General features: G+C 38.5%; 1 protein-coding gene across 2 annotated transcripts in view; it reads left to right on the top strand.

Moving 5' to 3' along the window:
* KIF27 (kinesin family member 27) overlaps window positions 1-23,781 on the top strand; it is an 82,573-nt gene that overhangs the window by 36,977 nt on the left and 21,815 nt on the right. For both annotated transcript variants that reach the window (XM_035024393.1, XM_035024392.1), the window contains exons 9-13: window positions 1,220-1,375; window positions 4,149-4,354; window positions 11,472-11,669; window positions 18,899-19,012; window positions 22,562-22,738. In XM_035024393.1, coding sequence (XP_034880284.1) covers window positions 1,220-1,375; window positions 4,149-4,354; window positions 11,472-11,669; window positions 18,899-19,012; window positions 22,562-22,738 — 851 coding nt within the window. The remainder of the gene's footprint in view (window positions 1-1,219; window positions 1,376-4,148; window positions 4,355-11,471; window positions 11,670-18,898; window positions 19,013-22,561; window positions 22,739-23,781) is intronic.

Below are 23,781 nucleotides of genomic sequence, written 5' to 3'. Positions count from 1 at the left end.
AAACAGCATCAAAATGTTTGTGTTGCCAAAACTATGGTGATTTTTAACTCGTTTCTCTTGGCCTATGAGTGGTCAAAACATAAAGAGCATAGGGAATATCAATCACATGATAGATAAGTCCTACACTATGAAAATAGAGAGTATCTTATCTTTTATTTATTTTTTTTTCAAAGATTATTTATTTATTTATTTGAGAGAGAGAGAATGGGAGACAGAGAGCATGAGAGGGGGGAGGGTCAGAGGGAGAAGCAGACTCCCTGCCGAGCAGGGAGCCCGATGCGGGACTCGATCCCGGGACTCCAGGATCATGACCTGAGCCGAAGGCAGTCGCTTAACCAACTGAGCCACCCAGGCGCCCGAGAGTATCTTATCTTTTAGAGTTTTAGAGAGCCTATGCATGTAATATTAACAAAAATTGACTATACCACAAATAAAACACATTTTAAAATGTATAAATAGTGCCTACTCAAGTAGCCATCCTTGAACTGTTTGGTACTGGTCTACAACCAGGTAAGAAACTTATGCCAGGGACGCCTGGGTGGCTCAGTCGGTTAAACGGCTGCCTTCGGCTTGGGTTGTGATCCCGGGGTCCTGGGATCAAGTCCCGCATCGGGCTCCTTGCTCGGCGGGGAGCCTGCTTCTCCCTCTGCCTGCAGCTCCCCCTACTTATACTCTCTCTCTCTAACAAATAAATAAATAAAATCTTAAAAAAAAAAAAGAAACTTATGCCAGAATGTAACTCTGTACGCTAACCTCTTCACTGAGGAAGTCTTGCTGTGAAAAAAACCCAAAACGTTAGCTGAATTAAAACAGCGACATGTTGACTCACATCCCAATAGCCAGCAGTGCTGGGCTACACTTTGAGCAGTCTGCTGTAGACCACATTCTCAGATTACAATAAACATAGAAATTAATGGGGAAAAATTTCAACCCTCTACCCACCCTGGAGATCTTATACCTCTTAAAAAAGAAACACTCAAATCACATATCTAAGGGCAGTGAAATACTATGTATCAGAACCTACAGGATATGACTAAAGCTCACCATAAGCTAGAAAATTAGAGTCCCAATTGCCATGTATTTTTTCCTTTCTGTTTGTCTCTTCCTCTGCTACCTCTAGACTGTTTCTCTGTCTGCTTCTCTTATTTAACTTCACCGCTGTTGAATACTTTATAAGCAGGTAGTTTCATTTCTCAGTTTTGCTTCTTTTTCTTTAAAGATTTAAAGATTGAATGTCTCCAGGAGAGTCAAGATATGAATTTGCAAAAATTGAGGAATTCAGAACTCATACTTACTGAAGCTAAACAAAAGATGAGAGAACTTACAATTAACATCAAGATGAAGGAAGATCTAATTAAAGAATTAATAAAAACAGGTAATACTGTCCTGTGAACCAGCTTATATGAGAAAGAAAAGCTTCTAAAATGGCTTCTGATGTTGTAACATTTATTTTAGCTTTTGACACTGAGCTCTGTCCACTGTAGTTTGGAACTTCGTATAACAAGGTGTGTTTCACAGCCAATAGGTGGAGGTTAGTTATCAGAAGAACTTTGTTACATTGGGATTTCATCTGTGAATGGTTCTGCCACTGTGAACCCTGTGTTGTGCTGAAAGTCTAGGGGCACTTTTATGCCACTTTTTAAGAAACATTACACTCGCTATCTGGGAATAGGTCAGATATTTTTCTAACTCATTTTAATATTATTAGTCCTCATTCTTTTGGATAGTTTGTTTTCAACATTAATAAACTTTGTATCTCAAATGTAGATCCTTTTTATTTCTCTAAAGATGTAAGGATTTATCCTTGAGAGCTACTCTCTTAGTGAGCCGAGCTTTTAGCTCTTCCCCTTAGTTTCAAATTCTGCCTGGTTGGGCGTATACACCACATCCTCTCCTCACCCTTAGCTACATTATTAGGCTTGTCTTGAGAAGCATGTCTCAGGCTTTTGGGGGTTTTGCCCCTTATAGACTCAAAGTGTGAGCTTTGACTACTTTGAAATTCAGTAAGGAATTGAAGGGATAATAGACCGTAGCATTTCTTATTCTCACCTCCAGTGAAACGTGGGTCACATTTAAGGGAACTGAAGGAAATATTACCTTCTTTTTCTTTAAGCCCAAGGCTATAATCACGCTCAGATTACATGAATGATGGTGGCTCCCAGCTCCTCTGCCAGCGAGGGGCACTCTGCCTTCCCGCTTCCTTCCTCTTTCTGGCAAGCTTGCTTTCTGGCTGGCTGTCCTCTTTTCTCACCCTCCTCTCCCTAACTGCTGTCCCAAAGCATTTCCCTTCCTCAGTCCTAGTGATGAATGTGCTGTGCATCATTCCAGCTCCGGGTGTCCCAGATGTTAAATTGAGCTTGACCATGCTACTCCTTCACAGGCAGGATCGATGCCAGTAAATTCCTTCTCAGGAGTGTCTAGGAACTGATTTAGGGGCTTAAATAGCTTCTCCATCAGGGATACTGCCTGTGGAAGTTAAGGGTATGTGCCTCTCTGGAACAAATGATTTTCTTTTCGATCGGTGAGGCTACCATGGGATCTCTCACTAAATCAGCACACTTTTGTAGCCCGGGATACTCATCCTGGTTGCCTTAAAGTAGAGGATACTTGAACTTACACAGAGAAGGTCCTCTTCTTACTCGTTAGAACCAAGGGCAGTTTGGAGCTTTCCTTAGAGATGGTGACTTGCAAAAGGGTCAGTGTGTGCTTGCTTTTCAAAGCCTCCTCACCGAAGTCTTCCCCCAAGTAGCAGTTATTTAAGCCAACAATAAGTGACAACCACACTGTATTTCATCATTTCTAATCACATTCTTTCACATTTTCATATCTCTGCAATCAGGATGCACCTTACCCTCCGTGGCATCCGGGCATTTTATCATGTAACTGGTGTAAATGGGACTCTCCCTTTTTTCTTAGTGACTCACATAGTACTGATGTGTTGAACAATATATGGGGTCTTAAATTCATTCAAATATAGTAGCCATGTGTATTTTAAAGTTACTCAGATAATCAGAGAGTTTTAGAGCCAGAAGACAACTCAAAGTGCATTTAGTTCAGTCATTGCTTTTTATCAAAAAATGGAGATATTCAGTTATAACAGTAGAATGCACTTCCCCTGATGATAATTCATCCCACGAGCTTTGGACTCTTACTTTTCCATTGCCACGAGTTTGCTAGTCTAGTTCAGGGATAAGTTGGCTGCTCAGAACAAATCAAAACCAAGTTTTTAGGGGCAGTAGCTTAGCTTAGGATGAAAAGAGAGACAGAAATATCTGTATTCTGTTTTTCTCTATGTCCCAAATATAAGAAAATGATTGAAAAATTCATCTTTGACATGTTCAACCGAATGGAAAAAGAGGGGGCCAGCTCTAGAATGAAAGATTCATGAGAGACAACAATCAGATGTATTGTGGGCCTTGTTTGGATAGTGATTACAATAAACCAATTGTAAAAGACATTTTGAGACAACTGGGGAAGTCTGAATAGGGTCAGTAGGGATTAATTATCGTGAGGTGTGAAAGAATTTTTGGCTATGTCCATATGTGGTATAGATGTTTATTGAAGTATGTGTAGGTGCAAAGACATGACATCTGAGATTGTTTTTACAATTCTTCAGCAAATTAAAACAGAAGAAAGGCATAGATGAAGCAACTATGGCAAAATCTTGTTAACTCTCGAATCTCAGTGATGGGGCTTCATCATATTATTTTTTTACTTTAGATATGTTGGGAATTTTTCATAGTAGAGAAAACATGATTACAGATAGCAGGAAGCCAACGTGTAGTAAGCAAAAAGCCAAAGAGTCACCCCAAATATTTTTCTTACCTGGAGTTTGATGCCAGCAGAGCTAACCCCCAAATTCAGAAAGTCAGAAATGTCACACTAACACACAAAGATGAGCCTCTGAGGGGCTGGGCTGGCACCAGGTGCCAACAGTCAGTAAGCAGCTGATTAGTAAGAGGCCAGGTGTCGAGTTGTATTTGATGGGGTTGGGCGAGGACAGAGGGGCTCATACTGCTGGGTCTTAAATAGATACATGCCCAGCTGGATTTTGAAGAATAGAGGATTTTTAGGGTTTTGATGTTTTACTTAGTTTATTTTTTTAAACATAATTTATAATTGTTATTACTCTTATTACTGTGGTGAAGGTAACGATGCCAAGTCTGTAAGCAAACAGTATTCTCTGAAAGTAACAAAACTTGAGCACGAAGCAGAACGCGCGAAGGTGGAATTAACTGAAACAGAGAAGCAGCTACAAGAGCTAGAAAGCAAAGATCTTTCTGATGTTGCTTTGAAGGTAAAATTACAGAAGGAGTTCCGTAAAAAGATGGATGCCGCAAAGCTAAGAGTCCAGGTAATTTTCTCAAAATGTAATTGTGAGCAAACTTACTTAAGGCTTACTGCTTTCGTAGCTGGCTAGGAAAGAGGTAGGATTGGGTTTTCCACCAGCAAGAGAAACTGGATGGCATCTTTTCTTTCCTGGTGTGCTGGCGAGTTTGCCTCCTTTCAATCTGGGTCCTATAATCTTCATTCGAAAAGTATACTATTTTAAACTTTTTACCAGAAACCATGGTGAGAAATAAAGATAACCACAGAAATTGTGTTCTTTTCTGAAGGACAAAAGATTGATGATTAAATAATACATAGAAAACATCTGGTAGGCATAGGGCACCTTGTAGACACACTCAACAAATGCTAATTATTTCAGACCATTTTCTGGAACCATCACTGATTGCCTTAAGAAAGGTTAATAATTGACTACTAACATCTCATTCTTGATTTCCTAATGCTGGATTTAGCTATGGCCTCAGAAATAGCTACCATTAAAAATGCCATTCTATGAGAAACACCCCATTACCAAGAGATTTTGTGTATAATGAAGCCATTTTCAGATGCTTTTGGGATGATCGGAGTGCTCTGTTAGTCCGATTCTAATGAATTTGCTAGAATACTATCTCCATTTTTTTCTTTTTTTTAAACAAACTTTTTTTTTTTGAAGATTTTATTTATTTATTTGACAGAGAGAGACAGCGAGAGAGGGAACACAAACGGGGGAGTGGGAGAGGGAGAAGCAGCCTTCCTGTTAACAGGGAGCCCGATGTGGGGCTCCATCCCAAGACTCTGGGATCATGACCTGAGCCGAAGGCAGACACTTAACGACTGAGCTACTCGGGTGCCCCTCCATTTTTTTCATTCATCATCTATTACTTTCCTATTGTTTCCACTGTAGGGAGAGTGGAATTGTAGTTCACCTGTTCAGAGCATGATTTATTTATTTTTGGAACTGTGCCACAATTATTTTCTCTCAACAAGGTCAGTGTCCACTGCACATGAGCAGACCAAACACCAAATCCCACCTCAAACATCTGGCCGTCCCCGCTAAAATTTTTACCTAAATAGCCTGTCATCACAGAGATAACATAATATGACTTAACATATGAACTGCTTAGAGGAGAACATAGTAGTGGTATGTGTCACCCATTTTACTTTCCTTCATAGTACTTATTTCAGGAATACATGTTTCCGTTGAGCTCTTCACCTCAGAGAGTCTTGGGATCAGTTCTTTTTCACTTCTCGACCCGTAAAATTGGGACTGCAATGTCTGACAAAGTACTCATGTTAACACAACATTAGTAGAACAAAACAATTAAGATTTTTCCTTTGTGTTTATTATGAAATTTTACTTATAATTTCATAGTTTTATATCCCAACCTTCAGTTCTGATTGTAATTTTTATACTCAGTATTAATAACCAAAATGATTGTTTTCCTAAGGAGGTTGTTTATCATCTACAACTATGGTTTAAGCCTTGTTTGTGGATTTAGTAAATTTTTTTTTCCAAGTTTTTATTTAAATTCAAGTTAGTTAACATATAGAGTTTTATTGCTTTTAGGAGTAGAATTTAGTGATTCATCACTTACACACAGCACCCAGTGCTCACATAACAAGTGCCCTCCTTAATACCCAACACCCATTTAGCCCTTCCCCCCCACCCTGCTCCTCTCCATCAATCTTTAGTTTGTTCTCTACATTAAGAGTCTCTTACAGTTTGCCTCTCTCTTTTTAATCCTATTTTATTTTTCCTTCCCTTCCCCTATGTTCATCTGTTTTGTTTCTTAAATTCTACATATGAGTGAAATCATATGGTATTTGTCTTTCTCTGACTGATTTATTTTGCTTAGCATAATACCCTCTAGTTCCATCCACATTGTTGCAAATGGCAAGATTTCATTCTTTCTGATGGCTGAGTAATATTTTATATATAATATATATATATCTCACATCTTCTTTATCCATTCATCAGTTGATGGACACTTAACACTCTTTCCATAGTTTGGCTATTGTTGATAATGCTGCTGTAAACATCGGGGTGCATGTACCCCTTCGAATCTGTATTTTTGTAGCCTTTAGGTAAATACCTAGTAGTGCAATTGCTGGGTTGTAGGGTAGCTCCATTTTTAACTTTTTGAGGAACTTCCATACTGTTTTCCAGAGTGGCTGCACCAGCTTGCATTCCCACCAACAGTGTGAGAGGGTTCCCCTTTCTCCACAACCTCTCCAACATTTGTTGTTTCTTTCCCTGTCCATTTTTGCCATTCTAACTGGTGTAAGGTGGTATCTCAGTGTGGTTTTGATTTGAATTTCCCTGATGATGAGTGATGATGAGCATCTTTTCATGTGTTTATTAGCCATCTGGATGTCTTTCATGGAAAAATGTCTGTTCTTGTCTTCTACCCATTTCTTAACTGGATTATTTGTTTTTTTGGGTGTTGAGTTTGATAAGTTCTTTATAGATTTTGGATACTAACCCTTTTTTTTTTTATATTAACCCTTTATCAGATATGTCATTTGCAAATATCTTCTCCCATCCTTTGCTGTGCAGAAGTTTTTTATTTTGGTGAAGTCCCAATAGTTCATTTTTGCTTTTGTTTCTCTTGCCTCTGGTGATGTGTCTAGTAAGAAGTTGCTGTGGCTGAGATCAAAGAGGTTACTGTTAGTGTTCTCCTCCAGGATTATGATGGTTTCCTGTCTCACATTTAGGTCTTTCATCCATTTTGAATTTATTTTTTTAATTGTTTTTTTTTTTTAAGATTTTATTTATTTGAGAGAGAGAGAATGAGAGAGAGAGAACATGAGAAGGGGGAAGGTCAGAGGGAGAAGCAGACTCCCCGCTGAGCAGGAAGCCTGATGTTTGACTCGATCCCAGGACTCCAGGATCGTGACCTGAGCCAAAGGCAGTCACTTAACCAACTAAGCCACCCGGGCTTCTGTTTTTTGAATTTATTTTTGTGTATGGTGTAAGAAAGTGGTCCAGTTTCATTCTTCTGCATGTTGTTGTCCAGTTTTCCCAACACCGTTTGTTGAAGAGACTGATATTCTTTCCTGCTTTGTCAAAGATTAATTGACCATATAGTTATGGGTCCATCTCTGGGTTCTTTATTCTGTTCCATTGATCTATGTGTCTGTTTTTGTGCCAGTACCATACTGTCTTGATGATGGCAGCTTTGTAAAAGAGCTTGAAGAATCATGATGCCTGTCACTTTGCTTTTCTTTTTCATTACTTTGGCTATTTGGGGTCTTTTCTGGTTCCATACAAATTTTAGGACTGTTTGTTCTAGCTCTGTGAAAAATGCTGGTGGTATTTTGATAGGGATTGCATTGAGTGTATAGATTGCTTTGGGTGGTATAGACATTTTAACAATATTTGCTCTTCCAATCCATGAGCATGGAATGTTTTTCCATTTCTTTGTGTCTTCTTCAATTTCTTTCATAAGTGTTGTATAGTTTTCAGAGTACAGATCTTTTACCTCTTTGGTTAGGTTTATTCCTAGGTATCTAATGTTTTTGGTGAAATTATAAATTGGGTCTATTCCTTGATTTCTCTTTCTTTTTCTTCATTATTGGTGTATAGAAATGCAACAGATTTCTGTACATTGATTTTATATCCTGCAGCTTTGATGAATTCATGTTTCAGTTCTAGAAATTTTTTGGTGGAATCTTTCGAGTTTTCTACATAGAGTATCATGTCATCTGTGAAGAGTGAAGGTTTGACTTCTTCCTCACCGATTTGGATGCCTTTTATTTCTTTTTGTTTTCTGATAGCTGAGGGTAGGACTTCCAGTACTATGTTGAACGACAGTGGTGAGAGTAATCTCTCTCGTGTTCCTGACCTCAGGAGAAAAGCTCTCAGCTTTTCCCCATTGAGGATGATATTAGCTGTGTAACTTTCATGTATGGCCTTTATGATGTTGAGGTATGTTCTTTCTATGCCTACTTTCTTGAGGGTTTTTATCAGGAAAGGATGCTGTATTTTGTCACATGCTTTTTCTGCATCTATTAAGAAGATTCTATGGTTCTTATCCTTTCTTTTATTAATGTGGTGTATCACATTGATTGATTGATTTGCAGATAATGAACCACCCCTGCAGCCCAGGAATAAATTCCACTTGATCATGATGAATAATTCTTTTAATGTACTGTTGGATTCAATTTGCTAGTATCTTGTTGAGAATTTTTGCATCCATGTTCATCAGGGATATTGCTCTGTAATTCTTTTTAGTGGGATCTCTGTCTGGTTTTGGGATCAAGGCAATGCTGGCCTCATAGAATGAGTTTGGAAATTTTCCTTCCATTTCTATTTTTTGGAATAGTTTTAGAAGAATAGGTATTATTTCTTCTTTAAATGGTTGGTAGAATTCCCCTGGGAAGCCATCCAGCCCTGGACTCTTGTTTGTTGGGAGATTTTTGATTCCTGATTCAAATTCCTTGCTGGTTATGGGTCTGTTCAAGTTTTCTATTTCTTCCTGTTTCAGTTTTGGTAGTTTACACGTTTCTAGGAATTTATTTCTTTCATATTGCCCAATTTGTTGACATATAAGTCTTCATAATATTCTCTTTTAATTGTTTATATTTCTGTGGTGTTGGTTGTGATCTCTCCTTCTTTCATTTGTGATTTTATTTATTTGGGTCCTTTCTCTTTTCTTCTTGGTAAGTCTGGCTAGGGGTTTATCAACTTTGTTAATTCTTTCAAAGAACCAGCTCCTAGTTTCGCTGATCTACTGTTGTTGTTTTTTTTTTTTTAATTTCTATATCATTTATTTCTGCTCTAATCTTTATTATTTCCCTTCTTCTGCTGGTTTTAGGCTTTATTTGCTGTTCTTTTTCCAGTTCCTTAGGTGTAAGGTTAGGTTGTGTATTTGAGACTTTTTTTGCTTTGAGGAAGGCCTGAATTAGCAAACGTTATTTTATATGTTCTATATTTCACACAGATACAATGATTGAATTAAAAGATTAAATGAAAGGTTATTAATAGGGTTTGAGAATTATCATGGTCTTTGGCTTTCCATGTTTCTTGTTGCATATCCTTTTCTGCTAAGGAGATTGATAAGGAAAGGAAAGAAGACACAGAACATAATTAAGCTCAAAAGAAACATCCACACAGCAGGGGACTGACACAGGATTCCCATGCAGTTTTAGAAATGTCTGTACTTTTGACCTATTCAGGCACACCCAACAGGGATGGGGATGGTGGCAGGGCAGGGGAGGAGGATGGTAGTTACCAGTTAAGTGTCTACATACCAGATGTTTCATATGTGTTATTTAATCCTTTAGAGAGTATTTTTACTGTGTTTTACAAATGAGAAAACTAAGATTTAGAAAGGTTAAGTAACTCAGAGTCTCATAGTTGAGGTGACAATAACAGTTTTCAGTACTCTAACATCTCATGCCATTTTACAGTATTGAAATACTAATGTTTTTATTGGTAAAGTGAATTTTTTTTTAAGTTTTGAAAGCTTAAAGTCTTTTATTTAAAAAATCTAAAATCTGTGTTCTTTACATCTGCATATATACAGAGAGTTACATAATGCATTAGTACTTTACTGCTGCCAGTAACGTGCACTCTTGAGCATGTGTGGAATAAGTGCAAAAGACAATGGCAGCCTATCTCACTTTTAAATAAGATTATCAGTACTTCTGCTGAGATTTTCAGTATTATGTGGAAAGACACTAAAATGCCAGTATTATCATTTTTGCTCCCGTATTGCAGTTACTATCAAAAGTAAGTGGCAAAGCTAGTGTCCAAATCTAGGAATGGGAAACTACAGAGTCCTGTGGCCTCCAGGCTGGTGGTGCTCAGTCATTGTCTGCAGATTGTTGTTATGCATCTGTGACGAGAGAAAGGCACATGGGAGCACAGCTCCCTTCATCAGAAAGGTCTTGACGCAACCAGTGTCAGCTGAACCCAATAGTATGTTCAGTGATACAGGCTGACAAAAATCTGTGGCCAGTACCGGTCCGCAGACCACACTTTAGTGCTGCTCTAAGCGTCAACGCCTCTGTGAATGCCTAGGTTAATGAAAACAAAATGTGTTTTTGCCAACAATTTATTGCCAAGATAAGGGAGATAATTGTAGTCTGCATAATTTACAAATGACCACCTTTTTTATGTCACGTAAGAGGTACTTAGTGCAATGCTAAAGCACATAGTACAGATTTGTTTGTTTGTTTATTTATTTATTTATTTATTTATTTGACAGAGAGAAACACAGAAAGAGAGGGAACACAAGCAGGGGGAGTGGGAGAGGGAGAAGCAGGCTTCCTGCTAAGCAGGGAGCCTGATGCGGGGCTCGATCCCAGGACCCTGGGACCATGACCTGGGCCGAAGGCAGACGCTTAACGACTGAGCCACCCAGGCACCCCACATAGTACAGGTTTAATATATGTTTGTTTGATCAGGATTAAATTGGAAACCTGGTATTTTCTATTAGTAGTATAAACTCTTGGCAAATGTTCACAAATTTTTTATGCTACTCATCGATAATTTTAGCAAGATGAGGAGAAGCTTTAAGATAATTAAAATGATAATGATAACAGTGGTCACTGTAAGGAAAATGGTATCAGTTCTGATCATCTTAACTTAGGGATTAATTATTTAGGCTATAGCTGGATGTAAAAGAGGAACACAGTGGACTACTTTGCAATCACATAGAACAAATTTCTGTGAAAACATCTCTAAGATGAGTAAAAAAAAGTGAGTGAAAAATAGTCTATTTAGAATATATATGAAGTTATTTGCATGCGTGTTAATTATTTCTGGAAGAATAATTAAGAAATTGGTAATTTGGTGTTAGGAAGCAGAACAGTAGATTTGGGGTCTGAGATAAGTCTTATAAAATGGAAGTACAGTTTTGTATTTTAATTTTTATCATTTTTAAAAACACTCAATAAAAAAAGCAAAGATTCTAGTTTTGTTCTCTTTGGCTGTTAGTATCAGGGAGTCTCATCATTCATGATATCTGGTGAAAATTATGATGGCCCAATTGTCAAAGTAGACCTGTAGAAAGCAATTATGAACCTGCCAAAAATCTAGGCAAAATGTCTACCTTTGCCATAGAATGAATAGTTTAAATTTACTCGAGATTTGTTAGAGATGCAGTTTTTCATTTTGAAATATTCCATATGATCCACAGGTCTTACAGAAGAAGCAACAAAATAGTAAGAAATTGGCATCACTGTCAATCCAAAATGAGAAACGTGCTAATGAACTAGAGCAGAATGTAGATCACATGAAATATCAAAAAGTACAGCTGCAAAAAAGGCTTCACGAAGAAAATGAAAAAAGGAAGCAACTGGATGCAGAGATCAAGCGGGATCAACAAAAAATCAAAGTAATGCTGTCCTACTTTCCTGCTAAGCCTAATAGGAAATGTTAATGGCTCAGGGCTGATGAAGCCAAGGTCTCAATTCACTTGGCTTCTGAGGTATCTCCCCTTGGCCTGTCCTCAGCTGCTGTCCTCATTCGCTTAAAGCTTTGTTCATCTACATAGTAAAACCTATTTATTGAATTCTGAGTACTGTCTTGAAGGCTTTGACTTCATGAAAGAAGGTACAGTGAAGACAGTTTCTCTAACTAGGACCTTAACTTTACCTGAGGCTGTCAAAAACATATAAAGCTGGCTTTTGAAAAAATATCTAACATTTGATAGGATTTCCCATTTCCAAAGTGCTTCAACATGCATTGTCTGTGTGGCAGCATGGGAAAAAGCACAAGGTAAAATGGTACCATTTCGTTCATAATGAGCAGAAGGATGATGAGACCAATCTGGCCAGCAGTTGTGTAGAACGGATTGGTCTGGGGAAGAACTGATGCTGTCCACCTGGGCCCTGGGGCCAGGCTAGCGTGGGTTCAGATCCCAGCTTTCTCAGGTCCTGGCTGGCTTGTTGACTGAGAAAATCACTTACCCTCTCTGAGTCTGTTTATTCTCCTCGAAAATGGCCTTAATCACACTTACCTCACAGGGCTCTTTTGAAAAGAGGAGGACGATAAAGGTCATGACAATAGCCATCACAAACACTTACCTGGCACTAGGTACCAGGCTCTTTTCTATTGAAGTGTTAAGCTGAACCGAAAGCTTGAAACATAATTGATTTCTAGATTTTTAACTTTGGAATATGGTCTATTCTTAGACCTTAAAAAACAAAACAAAACAAAACATAGAATTTAGTGATGGAACAAAGGTTAAATAGCATTTAAGACAAGTTACTGATTCTTCTTTTTAACAGCTATATTGAGGTATTCTTGACATACCATACAATTTACTCACATAAAATATACAGTTCAGTGGGTTTGGGTATATTACATTATTTTTGTAAATTTTGGTAAAATAAACATAAAATGTTCCACTTTAATCGAGTTTAACTGTACAGTTCCGTGGCATTGATTACATTCACAGTGTTGTACAACTGAGACCACTAGCTATTTTCAAAACTTTTTCATCACTCTAAACAGACACTCTGTAACCATTAGGCAATAATTTCCTGTTTCTCCCTCCCCTCCCCCCGCCACCAGCCCCTGGTAACTTCTGATCTACTTCTGTCTCTCTGAATTTGCCTATTCTAGCTATTTTATAAAAATGGAATCTTACAATATTTATCCTGTGTCTGGCTTGTTTCACTTCCTTTAACATTTTCAAGGTTCATCCGTGTTGTAGCATGTATCAGACCTTCATTATTTTTTGTGGCCAAGTAATATTCCATTGGGTGTATATACCACATTTGGTCCATCCATTCATCTGTTGGTAGACACTCCAGTTGCTTCCACCTTTTGTCTACCATAAATAATACTGTGGTAAAAATTGGCCTACAGGTTAACTGTTCAAATCCTAGGAGTGAAATTGCTGGGTCATATAATTCTGTTTCATTTCTTCAGGAATTACCAACTGTTTTCAATAGAGAGCAGCACCATTTTACATTCCCCCCAACAATGTATGAGGGTTTTAATTTCTCCATATTTTTGCCAACACACGTTATTTTCTCTTTCTTTTTTATTACAGTCATCCAAGTGTGTGTGAAGTGGTATCTCATGGTGGTTTTGATTTCCATTTCCCTAATGACTAATGATGTTGAGCATCTTTTCATGTGCTTATTGGCCATTTCAGTATCTTCTGTGGAGAAATGTCTGTTCAAGTTCTTTGTCTACTTTTTAAATGGATTATCTTTTTATTGTTAAATCATAGGAGTTCTTTATGTACTCTAGACATTAAACTCTCTCACATACATGACTTCCATATATTTTTCCCATTCTGTAGGTTGTCTTTAAACTTTTTTTTAGGGGAGTTATTATGGGCAGAACGAGAGGGAGAGAGAATCTTTTTTTTTTTTTTTTTAAGATTTATTTATTTATTTTAGAGAGAGAGAGCATGTGAGTGGGGGGAGGGGTAGAAGGGGAGGGATAGAGAAAATCTTCAAGCAGACTCCCCACTCAGCATAGAGCCTGATGTGGGGCTCGATCTCATGACCCTGATATCATGACCTGAGCCAAAGCCATGAGTTGGACACTTAACCAACTGAGCCACCCAGGCGCCCCAAGAGAATCTTAAGCAGGCTCCACTGCCAGTGTGGAGCCCAACAGAGGGCTCGATCTCACAACCCTGAGATCATGACCTGAGCCGTGATCAAGAGTCAGATGCTTAATCGACTTAGTCACCCAGGCGTCCCTTTAAACTTTCTTGATAATATTCTTTGATGCAGCAAAATTTAAATTTTTATGATTTATCTATTTTTTCTTTTGTTGTCTGTGCTTTTGGTGTCTTTTAAAGATTCATTGTCAAATGTAAAGTCACAAAGATTTACCCCTTTGTTTTCTTCTGAGAGTTTTATGGTTTTAGCTCTTATATTTAGGTTGTTAATTGATTTTGAGTTAATTTTTGCCTATAGTGTGAGGTAGAGGTCCAACTTCATTCTTTTGCATGTGGAAATCTAGTTGTGCCAGTTCCATCTGTTAAAGACATTATTTTTTCCCCATTGAATGGACTTGGTACCCTTGTCAAAGATCAGTTGGCTGTAGCTTTATGGATTTATATCTAAACTCAGTTCTATTCCATTTGTCTGTATGTCTGTCCTTATGCTAGCACCACATTGTTTTGCAGTTAGTTTTGAAATGGGAAATAAGTCCTTCAACTTTGTTGTTGTTCTTTTTGAAGATGGTTTTGGTTATTTGAGGTCCCTTGCAATTACATATGAATTAAAGGATCAGCCTTTCCATTTATGCAAAAAAGGCCATTGGAATTTTGATATGGATTGCACTGAATCTGTAGAGTTCTTAGGGTGTATTGACATCATGACAATATTGTCTTCCTACTCCTGGGCATGGGTAACCTTTTTTTAGGTCTTCTTTAATCTCTTTCAGCAATCTTTTCTAATTTTCAGTGCACAGTCTTTTTACCTCCTTGCTTAAATTTATTTCCAGATATTTTATTCTTTTAGATGTTATTGTAAACAGAATTATTTTCTTAATTTTCTTGAGCTACTCATTCTTTTTTTTTTATTTTTTTATTCTTATGTTAATCCCCATACATTACATCATTAGTTTTAGATGTAGTGTTCCATGATTCATTGTTTGTGCATAACACCCAGCGCTCCATGCAGAATGTGCCCTCCTCAATACCCATCACCAGGCTAACCCATCCTCCCACCCCCCTCCCCTCTAGAACCCTCAGTTTGTTTTTCAGAGTCCATCGTTTGAGCTACTCATTCTTAATAATGTAATAGTTATTATAGCAGTAGTTAACATTTATCTTCAGTCAGTACTATTCTAAGCGCTTATGTGCTTTATCTCGTTTAATTAATTTTTTTCTCCAGTATTTTCAACTTTTTCTTTTCTCCTAGATTTTCTTTAACATCTTCGATTTTTCCCATCTTAAAATTATCCTCTTTAAACTTAATACTTTTCTCCTTCTCTCTTCTCCCCTTTATAACCAAACTTGTTCGTTATAAAGTTGACTGCATCTGTTTCTGTTTCCTGTGCTTCCATTCATTCTCTCATCCTCTCCAGTCTGGCATTTGGCTCCTGGTTTTACTGTCCACTTCAACGCTCTGGAGAAATTCACTAGTGCTCTCTCTGTCACTAAAGTCCTTAAAACCTCAGCTGCATCCAACATAGTTCACCACTCCCTCCATCTTGAAATATTTTCCCCTTGCCCTTTGTTTTTTCTCTGATTGCATGTTCTCTGTCTTTGCTAACTCATCCTACACTATCAGTCCTTCACATATGAGAATTCCTCAAAGCTCTAGCTTTATGCCTCTTCTGTACTGTCTTAGATACTTCATCTTTTTCCATGGCTACAGTTAAACTCTGACAACTTCCAAATTTAATCCTTAATCCCAGATTTGCCTTCGAGCTCTGGATTCCTGTATCCAACCACTGACATCCTCATGCAGTTGTCTTATAGATGAATTCATGATCTTCCTTACTTCTCTCCCCACAATTCCCTCTCCCTACTCCCTTAAGGGAGAATATATAGTTTTCCATGAGCTTTTCCAGACCTTTCAATCCATTCGGATAGGTAAACTAGCAGTCATCCTCGACTCTGTCTTCTTCCTTATTACCCATGAACCACTAAGTCCTATAGATGATATCTTCTGAATATCTTGGATCTGTTCATTTCTCCTTACTACTGCCAACAACCTAGTATCCTTGTTATGGTCCTTCCTCCAATGTGAGGATTAGGCCTGCCTCTCAGTCATGTGATCTTTGGGTCTCAGGTTCTTATCTCATAGACCATGGTTTAAACCAACAAAACATGGCACTCTCTAAATCTCCAAACAAGAGTTTTTTTTTCTTTTCCCTAAACAGTGCATAGTGCATAGTGTGCTGAAATGCAAATCTGCCTGTAACTTAAACTTTTTACATTTTTATCTAGGGCAGTTTTGCTTCTTTTAGCCATATCTCTCATTCTAGGGAAACGACCCTATTTAAAGGGAGAACGAGTATCCAGAAAAAGAAACAGTCTGCCCCAAAGATATATTGAAGTTTCCACTACTTCACGCAAAAATAGAAAACCTGCTCACAGTCCTCTGTTTGGAGCTAACTTTCTAACATTCCTGTTTGTCCATTCTCCATTTGACTAAACCATTTCCAGAGAATACTAGGATTTCTGCAGAGGTTCTCCTTAGAGCAGCAGTTCTTAACTGAAGTCTGTGGATAAGCTATAAAGAAAAGGTACGGGAACCCAAAATTGTGGGCCATCGTGTGATCTTGAGCTTTTTACTTCTCTAAATAGCAGTTTCCCCATCTACAAAATGGGAGTTTTTAATAGTCTCTGTCTCATAAGATTATTGTGAGGATTAAATGGGATAATTAAATAGATGTGAAAAGCCTAGTGTCATAACCAGTGAACAGTTACTTTAATATTATAACAGGGATTATATTACAAGTAAAGGCAATAATGTCTGGAGCAACATGTAGCAGAGAGGGTGAGACCTACTGCGGTTACTTTTAAAGCATTTGTGGAGGGAGAGGAATAGCAGAGAGTCTGCTCCCAGTAACTATAAGGTGTCTTTATTTCTGCATCTTGGAGTTGCTGTGACTGTGAGAGGGGCTAAGTTATAACTACGGACCAGAGCCTGGGCAGCATGAAAGAACTAATGGGTCAATATAATGGGGTCAAATTCACTTGTAATACAATGCAGGTGAGCAGAGAAAATGTCTTTATTTAGTCTATAGCAGACCTATGTTCTTTATGACACCACCACCCCTCTTGCCCTGTCCAGCCCATCTCATGAGAATTGCTGGAAATATAGGAACTAACCATATGCTCAATCTGTTCAGACCTTGTCCTGGTAATTTCACCATTTTCTTTAAGTAATTCCCGGCTCTCTTGAGTAAGAATATTCAGTTTCTTTGCCTCTTCCATCTTCCACCCTGTGCTTCTCTCCCTAAGGTTGAGTCCAGTGTATGTCATGGTTGGGTATATAGCTTTTACTACATTGTATGGTGTTATAGGGAAAGGGACCTCCTGAATTTCAGTTGGTCTTTTGGATGTGACTACTGTCCTTCGTCTACCTTTCTTTGTTGGGCCCTGATGATGAAGCCCCGAGTTGGTATAACCTGTAGTCCGGTCTCACTTTCAGTTTAGAGCACGGAGGTGCTTTGATTTCATCTCGTCTCCCAGTGGCATTATAAATCCTCGTGGAGGCTACTAGGTCTTCTGTCTAGCTTGCTAGCCCAGTGGCCTGTCCTCATCTTCAGTTTTGGGGTCAGTGCCCCACGATAACGGACTCCCATTGGCTGTCAGGATCCACCTCACTTGAGGCCAAGGAGTCTGTAATTAATTGATTGTACTTCCCTGCTCTGTCAGCAAGGCCAGGCAGTCCCATATGGGTGTGGGACCTCTGCACTGCAGTCTGCTTTCTACCCCTCTGTCCTCAGTGATACCTTATCACCCCATTTCGGGGCCAAAACTCACAAGGCCAGATCTCAGGAAAATTGGGACCCACATCTTTCTTACCATCTCCTTTCTCCTTTCTGCCCTTCCCACGGCTGGAAATGGTAGAGTTTCCTTCTGCTTTCTTTGTATCGGTACTTCTGAAATTACTTGTGGAGAAGGTGCAGTTTTCAATCTTGTTATTAGTTCATCACAGCCCAATACTTTTGTAAAACATGAACTAGTCGTAAAGTGAAATAATAAAATATATAATAAAAGGCCAGGGGCACCTGGGTGGCTCAGTCATTAAGCGTCTGCCTTCGGCTCAGGTCATGATCCCAGGGTCCTGGGATCGAGCCCCGCATCGGGCTCCCTGCTCAGCGGGAAGCCTGCTTCTCCCTCTCCCACTCCCCCTGCTTGTGTTCCCTCTCTCACTGCGTCTCTCTCTGTCAAATAAATAAATAAAATCTTTAAAAAAAAAAGTCCATCTTTTCATTATTATAACTATTAATATTCAACAGACATAAAATTATTCTGTCCAGTTGTTTTAAAGGTTTCTAAACACTTTCATCACGGACCAGTAAGAGACAGTAATGTGGACCAGCCCACTTTGGTTCATGGCCTCCTTCCTTAGTCCTGCTAAGCATTGGTGGTAGACAGCAGCATCTTCTCTGAACCCCTAGGAGAGCACCTGGGGCCTCTTAAGATGTGGATGGAAACGGAAGGAATTTAGAAGATACTCTTCATAGGACCATGATCTATCTTGAAAGGCTATTCTCATGCAGCAAAATCCTATTTCTGAATGCCAGAAACGGAATAATACTTTTCATATTTCTACTGTCATAAATTCTAATATCCCCATGGCAGATGGGTGCCTTGGGTAGCCCGACTAAAGGTCATGAGCTCAGAAAGGCAGACTAGAAAAGCACATTTGTAATTTTCAGACTCTTATCCCTGTTATGCTGATTTGTAACACTGGCAAACCATGGGGGAAAAAAACCCCTAGTTTTGTTAATAAACCCTGATTTTTGCTTCAGTGAGGGGCTGACATTATTTTTTTGTCAAATAGCCCCAGCCTTCATCTACTTATTTTCTTTCTTTTTGCAAAAATATTTAAGAAGATATTCAATAAATATTTAATGATGGCCAGGTAGTAAAAGCAATAAGGTGTTTTCAATTTCTGTTCTCTGCAGGAACTAAAGTTAAAAACAGAACAGGAAGAAGCTCTGAAATTGAGAGCTGAGGACCTCGATGCATTTAAGATGAAAAAGAGAAAAGATTCGTTTGGAAGAACAGACCAGCTCCAGGTTTGTCTGTTCTATTCAGTGTTTCCTGCTTTCTCTTTGCTCTGATGATAGTCTAAATAGAGGTATAAAGTGGTGGACTCTGAATAAAATCTGCAAACACTAGACTTTGCCACTTGAGTACAAATTTTCTAGTATTTCTCCCGAAACAGTTCTCTCATTAAAAAATTACTCTCTCCTCCAGAAATGTGCTGTGTTCTTATTTCAGTAGAAATGGATTTATTTGAATGTTGTAGAATGTAAACATGAAATCCGTTTTCACTAGATTGTTTCCATGGGACTAAACCAGTCTTGATATGGGAATAAAGGCTGGCTTATTCCCATGGAAACAATATATGTCTAAGAATCAGAGCCCCCGCCCCCCCATTCCTACATAACCAAATTATATATGCACCATATAAGATGAATTAAAAAGTTATTGTATTAGTGCCACATTTAAAACAATGAAATCCAGGGGCACCTGGGTGGCTCAGTCAGTTAAACATCTGACTCATTTCGGCTCAGGTCATGATCTCAGGGTCGTGAGATTGAGCCCCATGTCAGGCTCTGTGCTGAGTATGGAGCCTACTTGGGATTCGTTCTCTCTCCCCCCCGCCTCGTCCCTCCCCTGCTCTCTCTCTCTCTCTTTCTCTAAAAAAAAAAAAAAAAGAAAGAAAGAAAGAAAGAAAGAAAGAAAGAAAACTATAAATTAATCTCTTCAAAGAAACAACCTCTTAGTTTTATGTAAATTCAAAATGGCCATTCTAAAAATCTTACTGAAAGAAAAACAAGCACTGAAAACTGTAATTACACTCAAAAGCTAATACATGACTTTAATTCTGAAAAATTTATTTGCCCTTAGATTTTATGTATCTTAATAGTAAAATTTAGTACATGAATGTATTCCCAGTTATTTATTTAGTTATTTATTTATTATTTTTTATTTATTTACCTGAGAGGGAGAGTGAGCACCAGAGGAAGGAGAGCACAGGGAGAGGGAGAAGCAGGCTCCCCACTGATGTAGGAGCCCGATGGGGGGGCATGATCCCAGGACCCTAGGATCATGATCTGAGCCGAAGGCAGAGATGATGCTCAACCGACCAAGCCACTCAGGCACCCCTCCAGTTATTTATTTTACTAGTGTGTTTTAGACATTGGTTAAAGTGCTGTCACTCTGACATTCTGTGCTGCTTGGTAATAATATTTCTGGGCAGAAAGGGTATGCCGGGGAGTAGGAGAGGTAGGAATGCAAAGAATAGTGAGACCTGTTTTTCAAAATGTTAAGGATCTAAATTTTAAATGAATATGATAACAAAAAGATTCCCACAGCTTGCACTATGTTGGGTTAAACATATTAATAAAACAAAAACAGAACTTCATGTTTTTCAATACTGCAAAACAAAAACCCGCTTTCCAGAATTTGATTCTAAATAAGAACAAAATTATAAGGTAATCCATATGAATATCCAAAGAGCTTAGAATAGGACATTGATTTGTAATGAAGCTCCTTTATAAGAAAGCATTTAAAATTGGAACTGTGTGATAGGAACCTTTGCTATTAAAAGAGAAAAAACAAATCAAGAAATTTTCAGAAAACTTACTAAGATACAGTGAATTAGACAAATCATAACCTTTATTATGTCAAATGCAGAAAAATCTACTCATTTATTAGTTTCCCTAAAAAACTTGTATTATGTGTACTCCTACCGTAGCATTCTTTAAAGCACTACTAAAATATTACTTACTCTGTGAGGCCAGCACTGACATTTCTTCCATTTCCCAGACAGAGCCAATCTCTCCCTCCATTTTTGCTGACACAGTACCTAGGAGTTAGGTGTATATAGCATTTATTATCAATAACCATAGTTTTTCGGGTTTCCCTCCTATTGGAACGGACCTTACAAAAGATCTGTTACTCATCTTTCAAACCCCACTCACAGTCAAGGAGTGTCTGTAGAGTGTTTCAGCTGATTGGTAGACTTCATAGGGTCTCATATATGGAGTTTCTAAGGTAGAGTTGGATATAACAAAACTGAAGTATTTCTGTAGTTGTTCTGGGATATCTTCCTGTTCCTTTGATTGTAGAGCTACTATTTTAGGCTTCAGTATTATTTGGATGTGATAGTGCTTATAGGACCATGCTATGTAGGTCTGGATGGAGGACTGCATAGCTCTGGATCTTCTTTGGTTTGGCCATTTTGCTCTCTTTTTCTCATGCGTATTCACTATCTCATTTTTTTTTTAACTAGGGTTTTTTTTTTTAAGATTTTATGTATTTATTTGAGAGGAAGAATAAGAGAGAGAGGGAGAGAGTGAGCAGGGTGGGGGAGAGGAGCAGAGGGAGAGGCAGAAGCAGACTCCCTGCTGAGCAGGGAGCCTGACGTGGGGCTCCATCCCTGGACTCTGGGATCATGACCTGAGCCAAAAGCAGACGCTCAACCGACTCTATCTCATTGTTTTAATATAGATTTCTAGGCACCATTTTTATCAAGCTGGAGAAGAACTGGGAAATAGTACTGTATTGACTTGTTTTCCTATTACTTGTTGGTTAGCTGGCGTTGCTTCATTACTATGTCCACAGCGCAGATGGGCGCTTGGTAGAGCTCATCTTGGACAGTCATATTCCATTCATATTTTTGTTTTCTTTGTTTCTGGGTGTCCTCAATTCAAGAGAATACTAAGATGCTTCTTTTGGAAATCTTTCCAGCTCCGTTTATTTTATAATTACTTGATGTTGACAGGCTACAGTGCAGAGTGCATTCCCATGCTCCATCATATGTGCCGTCCACTGTATGGATTCATTTATTCACTTTGTTAATTAATTGACAGATTCAGGCATTCATTCAGTTAGTCATCTAACATTTTATTGAAGGCCGGTCACAGGCTAGGAAGTATACCAGGCACTGGGGATAGAGAGGAAGAAGAGACAGTCTCTGCAGTCCATCAAGGGCTCAAGAAGTGGAGGCAGACTGTAGGGTAGCCAGCAGTCTGACTGCTGTGATGAAGGTACGCTCCTCTATGTCAGAGAAGATCCCAGCATGTTCTCAGAACTAACTCTTAATATATATGTGGAAAATTGTCAGCTCTTTCTTTGTCAGCCTAGAAAATCCCAGACTCCAACATATTTGGGGAAGACATCTTAATTCCTTATAAAACACAGCAAGATGTTAACTGGAACCACTTCTTGGTGGGTTTAGACAGGAACACTGTTTTATTATTTTCACTGAGAGTTTTTAAAAGTTCACTTAAGGGCGCCTGGGTGGCTCAGTCGGTTAAGCATCTGCCTTCAGCTCAGGTCATGATCCCAGAGTCCTGGGATCGAGTCCCACATCAGGCTCCCCGCTCTGCAGGAAGTCTGCTTCTCCCTCTGCCTGCCACTCCCCCTGCTTGTGCTCTCTCTCTCTCTGCCAAATAAATAAAATCTTAAAAAAAAAAAAGTTCACTTAAGGTGTTCCAGAGAGTTTAAAAATGTTCATTTAGGGTGTGTTAGCCAATCAGAAGTTCTATTACCATATATGTCTTATGGCAGAAGAAAAACAAATGATGTAACATTTCTTTGGAATTTTAATGTAGAAATTGGATGAGCAAAAGAAATGGTTAGATGAAGAAGTCGAGAAAGTCCTGAACCAACGCCAAGAATTGGAGGAGCTGGAAGAAGACTTAAAGAAGCGAGAGGCCATAGTTTGTAAGAAGGAGGCCCTGTTACAGGAGAAGAGCCACCTAGAAAATAAGAAGTTGAGATCAAGTCAGGTATTCTCTTTGTTATGCTCTTTGATTGTGGTTGTAAGCCAATGAATGAGGATTTTTTCCCCTAAGAAGTAAATCAGACCACTGTGAACTTCAAAACCCAAAGAAAAACTCTTCTGGTTTTCAGTGTATTTTGCATGTTAGGGCTTATTTAATGACCACCACTAAAATCTATCGCAATTTTGACATCAAATGTTCAATGTTCTGCCAAGTATGATTTATTATTAACTTTTTTTGGCATTTAAAAAACTATGGTAAAATATATGTAACATAAAACTTGCCATTTTGACCATTTTTAAGTGTATGATTCAGTGGCCTTAATCACATGCACAGTATTACACAACCATCATCCTATTTCCAAACCGTTTTATTACCCCAGACAGAAAGTCTGTAACCATGAAGCCGTAACTCTTCATTTCCTCTGGCAAACTCTATTATAACATAGGTGGATATTTAAGAAATAAATTGTACTGTTTGATGCTGTATAGAGAACACTGGTAATTTGGAAAAATAGACTTAAAAATGATCTACTACTACCCAAAGTTAGGGGTTTGCAGGGTATCTTTAGAAGAAAGATTTTATGTAATGAAGATTTGTTCATTTTTCAAATTATAATGACATGGGGACCTTTACAAAAACTTTTGCTGGAGAACTCGTGTTTTGTGAGCCAAAAAAAAAAGTGATTTTATGAAGGAGTTTGCCTTAATTTCAAGTTCTGAAAAAGGAATGATTGTGGTGGGAGTAGAAGAACCAGGAGATAGCTTTTTTGGATGTAGCTATAGATATTTTCAACAATAGCACCAACAGCATCTGAAAATGAAGCTGGCTTGCCCCACACTTGAAGAGGACTTTTTACCCAGCAAGCCAAGGACACACTGAGTAATGGAACAGAGAGGATCAGTGACCTGCCTCTTTATTAGACCTGTCTTTCAGCCAGTGTCTAGACCAGTAGGATCTGAGATGATGGTGGCGTGTTCTTACCCTCTCCTCCTGAGTATAGCAGGTAGGCAAGCATGGAGACCTGTACTTACCTCTGCCCTGTCCTC

This window comes from Mirounga leonina, unplaced genomic scaffold (assembly GCF_011800145.1).
Source record: "Mirounga leonina isolate KUSES-001 unplaced genomic scaffold, KU_Mleo_1.0 Mir_179, whole genome shotgun sequence".
Taxonomy (NCBI): domain Eukaryota; kingdom Metazoa; phylum Chordata; class Mammalia; order Carnivora; family Phocidae; genus Mirounga; species Mirounga leonina.
This window is presented reverse-complemented; position numbering and strand designations above follow the sequence as displayed.